The 7,326-nt window shown below is 64.1% G+C and overlaps 1 protein-coding gene across 1 annotated transcript; it reads left to right on the plus strand.

Moving 5' to 3' along the window:
• The first annotated feature begins 4,454 nt into the window (after positions 1–4,454).
• NANOS3 (nanos C2HC-type zinc finger 3) lies at positions 4,455–6,996 on the plus strand. Its single transcript, XM_056510583.1, has 3 exons — positions 4,455–4,905; positions 5,284–5,608; positions 6,081–6,996. The coding sequence occupies exons 1-2, from the start codon at positions 4,557–4,559 to the stop codon at positions 5,598–5,600; spliced, it is 666 nt and encodes a 221-aa protein (XP_056366558.1). The 5' UTR covers positions 4,455–4,556; the 3' UTR covers positions 5,601–5,608; positions 6,081–6,996.
• Positions 6,997–7,326: the final 330 nt, after the last annotated feature.

Consider the following 7,326-nt stretch of genomic DNA (forward strand, 5'->3'; position numbering starts at 1 on the left):
TGCACACACCTGCACAGGCGTGTCACACCCGCACGGGCCCAGTGATGGCCGTGTCAGGCTCTGCCCGGCCCCACAGTGGCTGTGCTGTGGCCCTGCTGGGACCGTGGTGGCCCTGCCAGGTCCGCGTTTGTCACGAGCGGCCGTGGAGGCTGTGCCAGCTCCCCGCGAGTCCCACGGTGGCCCTGCTGGGTGCCCGTGCGGCCGCGGTGGCTCCCCGTGGGCTCCCCGTGGCCCAGGGCTCGGCGATGCCCTTTCTAGGCAATGGCAGCGGCCGGGCCATCGCCCACGCGCCGCCGGCACATTCCTCCCGCCTGAGTCAGCCCGGCCGGGAGGAGCGGGAGCGGCGGGGCCCGGGCATGGAGCTGCAGGGCACGGCATGGCACTGCCACGGCTCGGCACGGCAGGGCAGAACGCGGCACTGACACGGGTGTCGCCAGCAGAGAACAGCAGGGCACAGCGTGGGGCTGGCTGTCCCTGGCGTGGCACAGAGCGGCTCGTGTGTGTCACTGACACGGCACAGACACGGCACCACACTCAGGGAGCCCTGGCACTGGGGAACTGGGAGCACTGGGCTCAGGGCACTGCTGTCACTGGGAGCACTGGGGAAGGGGGGGCACTGGGCCGGGATTTCCCTTTCCTCCCCCTGGCTGCTCCCTCCTGGCTCCTTCCTTCCTCAGCCTGGGCCGTGCCTGGACGCCCCACATCCAGTGGATCCCCTCAGACCCCGGGGACACCCCCCAGCATCCCCAGCCACCTCCGGCTTCTGTGCCCCCCAGGGACCCCTGCGGCGCCTTTGCTGGGGGCTGGGGGTCGGAGCCGTGGGTCGGTGGGTCCCCGTGGGCTCCTGTCCCGGGTCCTGGCGTTGCCGCGCGACGCTGTTTTGGCGGGGCTGAGTCACGGCCGTGACTCACCGGCAGCCCCGGGACCGGCACCACCGGGCGGGGCCACCGGGGGCGGGACAGGCTTGCCCGGGGGAGGGTCCCCGGGGGGTGTCCCCGGGGGAGGGGAGAGGGCTCCGGGGGTGTTCCCTGGGGGGGGGAGGGTGCCCGGCCCCTCCCAGGGCATGAGGCAGAGGGGTGATGGGCACCCCCGGGGTCCCCCAGCACCCCCAGATCCGCCTTCACCCCGAAGCCTCCCGGAATATTCGTGTCCCCCCGCGGCGGTGGGGGCCCGGGGGGGATCCCGGTGCGGCGGGGGGAGAGCGGGAGGAGCCCCGGGGCCCCCGGTGCGGCGGGTGGGGGTACGGGGGGGGTGAGTCAGGGCCCAGCCACGCGCCCGTGAGTCACCCCGGGCTGGGATCGGCGGGTCCGGACAAAGGCGCTTTCACATGAACGGGCCCCCCCCGGCACCCCCGCAGACCCCCCCAAACCCGGAGGGCCCCTCCGGGGAGTTTGGGGGGGCAGCACCCTCTCCCTCTCTGTGTTCCCACCCCCGTCCCGGCGTCAAGCCCCGGCTTGTCGGGCCCGGTGAGTCACCGCAGCCGGGCAGGGCCGCGCCGGGAGCCGCGGCATCGCCGGGACCCCCGAGACCGGGCACGGGGACCATTGGGACCCCCGGGACGGCACAACGGGACCACCCGGGCTGGCGAAGCCCCGGGATGCAGCGGCGGAGCGCCTGTGCCACCATGTGCCACCGTGTGCCACCGTGTGCCACCGCACGTGCGACAGTGGCTCTGCCGGCCCACCCCCCCCCGCTCCGCTTCCCGTGCCTCAGTTTCCCCTCTCGCATCGTGCCGGATTGTGCCGTGCCACGAAGCCTCCGCTCCACGGCTGTCTGGTTGGGGTCCGCTGGGGGGAACACGGGGCTCCCCCTCTCCAGACCGGGCCCTGAGCCCCCCGGCCGGGCTCGCAGGGGTTAACGGCGGCCGCGGCCCCTTTAAGGGGCGGGGCTAGAGGGGGCGGGGCCTGCGGGGGCTGGCGGCCAATCAGCGCCGAGGAGGCGGCGCGTGCGGCCAAGGGGCGGGGCCAGGGCTGCGCTGAGCCCCCCCCGTTAGAGCGGGGGACACCTGGGGACACATGGGGACACCTGGGGACACTTGGGGACACCTGGGGACATGTGGGGATACCTGGGGACACATGGGGACATCTGGGGACATCTGAGGACACATGGGGATACCTGGGGACACATGGGGACATATGGGGACACATGGGGACATCTGGGGACACATGGGGACACCTAGGGACATCTGGAGACATCTGGGGACACATGGGGATACCTGGGGACACTTGGGGACACCTGGGGACATGTGGGGATACCTGGGGACACATGGGGACATCTGGGGACATCTGAGGACACATGGGGACACCTGGGGACATCTGGGGATACCACCTGGGGACACATGGGGATACCTGGGGACATCTGGGGACACATGGGGACACATGGGGACATCTGGGGATACCACCTGGGGACACCTGGGGACACCTGGGGACACCGGGGGACACATGAGGATACCTGGGGACACCCGAGGATACCTGTGGACACCTGGGCACACCTGGGGACATGCCACCCACAGCGGGGGTCTCACGGTTTCCCCAGATCCGGGGATAAGAGCCGCTTTGGGGTCAAATTCCGGAGAATTGGGGTTCAGCCGGTAAATGACAGCCCCCCCCCCGACCCCCAGTTCATTCCCTTTTCCCCATTTCTCACTCCAGAAGCGGCTCCTCCTGCTCCACTGGAGCTGCTGGGATTGGGTTTGGCGTGAATTATCCTTGGATTCGGTACCTGGTTAGGGAGGGGTCCTGGAGGGATTCCAGAGGGATCCCTGGGAACGCCAGGAGCAGGGTCGGAACCCGGCAGGAGATGGTCCCGCTGCGTGACGAGGGATGAGGGGATCCTCACAGGAGGGAGAACGGACACACCCCGGGTCCTGCCAGAGAAAGGGGGTGGAACAAACCCCAGATCCCAGAGCGGGTGCAGGAACATCCCGGGTCCTGCCAGAGAAAGGGGATGGAACAAACCCCAGATACCAGAGATGGTGCAGGAACATCCCGGGTCCTGCCAGAGAAAGGGGATGGAACAAACCCCAGATCCCATTGCGGGTGCAGGAACATCCCGGGTCCTGCCAGAGAAAGGGGATGGAACAAACCCCAGATCCCAGAGCGGGTGCAGGAACATCCCGGGTCCTGCCAGAGAAAGGGGATGGAACAAACCCCAGATCCCACAGATGGTGCAGGAACATCCCGGGTCCTGCCAGAGAAAGGGGATGGAACAAACCCCAGATCCCAGAGCGGGTGCAGGAACATCCCGGGTCCTGCCAGAGAAAGGGGATGGAACAAACCCCAGATCCCAGAGCGGGTGCAGGAACATCCCGGGTCCTGCCAGAGAAAGGGGATGGAACAAACCCCAGATCCCAGAGCGGGTGCTGGACACATCCCGGGTCCTGCCAGAGAAAGGGGATGGAACAAACCCCAGATACCAGAGCGTGTGCTGGACACATCCCGGGTCCTGCCAGAGAAAGGGGATGGAACAAACCCCAGATCCCAGAACGGGTGCTGGACGCATCCCGGGTCCTGCAGGCAGCTGGGGGATCAGGCTGGATCCCCGCTCCGGGTGGATGGAGGGCGGCGTTGGATCCCCGGTCCCACTAATCGTTGCCCGATCCCAGATCCTGCCAGTGAATCCTAGTGCTGTAGAGGCCGTTGGGTTTGGGGCAAAACCGCCGACTTTCGGGTGTGTCCTGTGGCCTCCTGGAGCATCCCGGCGATCCTGGTGATCTTCACCAGGAAGGAGTTTCCCAAACCCACGGATTTCCCCTGGTGGGGAAATCCAGGGCGCGGTGCCAGAGCCCCTCACGTGCGGAGCTCGTGAAGCACCCAAAATCCCCGATCTTCCCCCAAAACGCTGGGGAGGTGTCCCCTCCCAGCGCTCCGCGATGGCTGCGATGCCCCCGGGGCGGGGAGTTCTTTGGGCGCACCGATTTACCCAAACGACGGTGATTAACCCCCCATCCCCAAATGGCCGCGGCTCACCAACGCCCCGGCGCCTTCACGTCGGGAGGGGCCGGCGCACAAATCCCTTCGCGGAGCTGCTGCCGCCCCGCCGCGCTGACCACGTGCGGAGGAAGCTGCCGGCGCTGGGACTGACCGCACGGAGCCGCGTCCAGGCCCGCAACACCGGCAGAGCGAACGGCGACGGCACCGGGAACCGGGAGGAGGTCGGGAGCACCGGGAACCGGGAGAAGGTCGGGAGCACCGGGAGACAACGCTGTGGTGTCCAGCCCCACGGCACCAGGAACACTGGCCAGAGCAGCCCCACGGCACATCAGGAGCACCGGGAGCACCAGGAACACCGGGAGCACCGGGAGCACCAGGAACACCGGGAGCACCAGGAAAACCAGGAACACCAGGAGCACCAGGAGCACCGGGAGCACCGGGAGCACCAGGATCACTAGGAACATCAGGAACACCGGGAGCACCGGGAACACCGGGAGCACCAGGAACACCGGGAGCACCGGGAGCACCGGGAGCACCAGGATCACCAGGAACATCAGGAACACCGGGAGCACCGGGAACACCGGGAACACCAGAACCCTTTGGAGCGGGGAGCCACATCCAGCCATGAGCCGTGCAGGGAGCAGCGGTGGCATGAGAGGTGGCACAGGAGGTGACAGCAGAGGTGACACCCGTCCCTATGCCACACCAGAGGGAACTCAAGGCTCTGCTCCCCAGCCTCACTCTGGAGGCACCAGAGCCCCGCTCCATCCCAGCCCAGGCTACACTGGGAGCACTGGGATCCCCATCCCGCTGCCGGGCATGGAGCCTGCTGGCCACTTTGACATGTGGCGGGACTACCTGGGGCTGGCGGCCACCATCCTCCATAAGCCTGCAAGCCTTGGGGACCCCTCGGTGCCACTGGATCTGCTGGATCCGTGTGCTGGGCCAGCTCCATATTCTGGGCCAGCTCCATATTCTGGGCCAGCTCCATGTTCTGGGCCAGCTCCATATTCTGGGCCAGCTCCATGTTCTGGGCCAGCTCCATGTTCTGGGCCAGCTCCATATTCTGGGCCAGCTCCATATTCTGGGCCAGCTCCATGTTCTGGGCCAGCTTCGTGTGCTGGGCCAGCTCCATATTCTGGGCCAGCTCCATATTCTGGGCCAGCTCCATGTTCTGGGCCAGCTCCATATTCTGGGCCAGCTCCATATTCTGGGCCAGCTCCATGTTCTGGGCCAGCTCCATATTCTGGATCAGCTCCGTGTGCTGGACCAGCCCCACGTTCTGGGCCATCTCCACGTTCTGGCCCATCTCCCGGTTCTGGCCCAGCTCCATGTACCGGACCAGCCCCACGTTCTGGCCCATCTCCCGGTTCTGCGCCGGCTCCCCGTGCCGGGCTGGCTCCCTGCTCGTTCTGCCAGCACAACGGCGAAGCCCCCAGCATGTACGAGTCGCACAGCCTGCGGGACGCCCAGGGCCGCCTGCAGTGCCCGGTGCTGCGCAGCTACGTCTGCCCGCAGTGCGGGGCCACGCAGGACCGGGCGCACACGCGCCGCTTCTGCCCCCGCACGCACCGCGGCTACACCTCCGTCTACTCGCGCCCGGCCCGCGCCAGGAGCAGCGGGAGCCGGCAGGACAACGCCAGGACGGGCCCGGGGGATGCTGTGTGACCCTGCAGGTACTGGCGATGCCGCGGTTCATCCGGGGTGGGATTCCCGTGAGGAATCTCACGGTGGAATTGGCACTGCTGAAGGGAAAAGGGGGGCAGCCCCAGGGTTTGTGGTGTCCCGGTGATGCCGCAGTGATTGTGCTGCATCCAAACCTGGGTTTAGCCGGATTCCCGTGAGGAATCTTGTCAGGGGATCAGAGCACCAGGAAACACTGGGAAATAGCCAAAGGATGGGAGACTCCGTGTCCCCATGCAGGTACTGAGGGTTTTTTGGATCCTGGATTTAGCCAGGGAGGGAATCTCACCAAGGAGCCAGAGCTAAAGGAAGGAGGAGGCACTGGGAAAGATGACATAAGGAAGGAGACGCGTTTGGAGTCTGAATTTATCCAGGACGGGATTCCTGTGAGGAATCCCATCAGGGCTGTGGCACTAATCATGGGCTGTGTTCCCAGTGCTCCCATCTCTCCCGGTTCTCTTCCAGGGATTTCCTCTGAGGATGAGACCACGCCTCCCACCAGGACCAGTCTCCCCAGTTTGTGCCGATTCCTGACACCGTGGGACCCTGGAAGAGTCGCTCTGGCCAGATTTGGGCACTGCCAGTGGGACCAGTTCTGAGTTTTGTGTCACGTTTGAGTTTGGAGTTCTGAGTTTTGGTTAATTCCAGGCTGGGAAGGGTCTGGTGCTCCTGCTGCTGGAGCTGTTACTGGTTGTTCTGAGTTGAGTTTTGGTTAATCCCAGGCCAGAAAAGGACTGGGAAGGGGCCAGTGCTCCTGCTGCTGGAGCTGTTCTGGGTCAGATTGTTAAATTTTGGTTAATCCCAGGCCAGAAAAGGGCCAGTGCTCCAGGTGCTGGAGCTGTTCTGGATCAGATTGTTAAATTTTGGTTAATCCCAGTGCTCCTGCTGCTGGAGCTGTTACTGGATGTTCTGGGTCAGATTGTTAAATTTTGGTTAATCCCAGGCTGGGAAGGGTCTGGGGCTCCTGGTGCTGGAGCTGTTACTGGATGTTCTGGCTCAGATGGTTAAATTTTGGATAATCCCAGGCTGGGAAGGAGCCAGTGCTTCTGGTGCTGGAGCTGTTACTGGATGTTCTGAGTTGTTTTGGTTAATCCCAGGCCAGAGAAGAACTGGGAAGGGGCTGGTGCTCCTGGTGCTGGAGCTAGTCTGGGTCAGATTGTTAAATTTTGGTTAATCCCAGGCTGAGAAGGGGCCAGTGCTCCAGGTGCTGGAGCTGTTACTGGATGTTCTAAGTTGAGTTTTGGTAAATCTCAGGCCAGAAAAGGACTGGGAAGGGGCCAGTGCTCCAGGTGCTGGAGCTGTTCTGGATCAGATTGTTAAATTTTGGTTAATCCCAGACTGGGAAGGGGCCAGTGCTCTTGCTGCTGGAGCTGTTACTGGATGTTCTAAGTTAAATTTTGGTTAATCCCAAACCAGAAAAGGATTGGGAAGGGGCTGGTGCTCCAGGTGCTGAAGCTCTTCTTGGTCAGATTGTTAAATTTTGGTTAATCCCAGTCTGAGAAGGGGCTGGTGCTCCTGCTGATGGAGCTGTTACTGGATGTTCTGAGCTGTTTTGGTTAATCCCAGGCTGGGAAGGGACTGGTGCTCCTGGTGCTGGAGCTGTTACTGGTCAGATTGTTAAATTTTGGTTAATCCCAGGCTGAGAAGGGTCTGGAACTCTTGCTGCTGGAGCTAGTCTGGGTCAGATTGTTAAATTTTGGTTAATCCCAGG

This window comes from Oenanthe melanoleuca, chromosome 25 (genome assembly GCF_029582105.1).
Source record: "Oenanthe melanoleuca isolate GR-GAL-2019-014 chromosome 25, OMel1.0, whole genome shotgun sequence".
NCBI classification, from domain to species: Eukaryota; Metazoa; Chordata; class Aves; order Passeriformes; family Muscicapidae; genus Oenanthe; species Oenanthe melanoleuca.

Excerpts from the sequence above, each read along its gene's own strand:
- NANOS3 (XM_056510583.1), top strand. The coding sequence starts at position 4,557 with ATGAGCCGTGCAGGGAGCAGCGGTGGCATGAGAGGTGGCACAGGAGGT. Across the intron at positions 4,906-5,283 it reads ATATTCTGGGCCAGCTCCAT|GTTCTGGCCCATCTCCCGGT; the intron begins ATTCTGGGCCAG and ends GACCAGCCCCAC.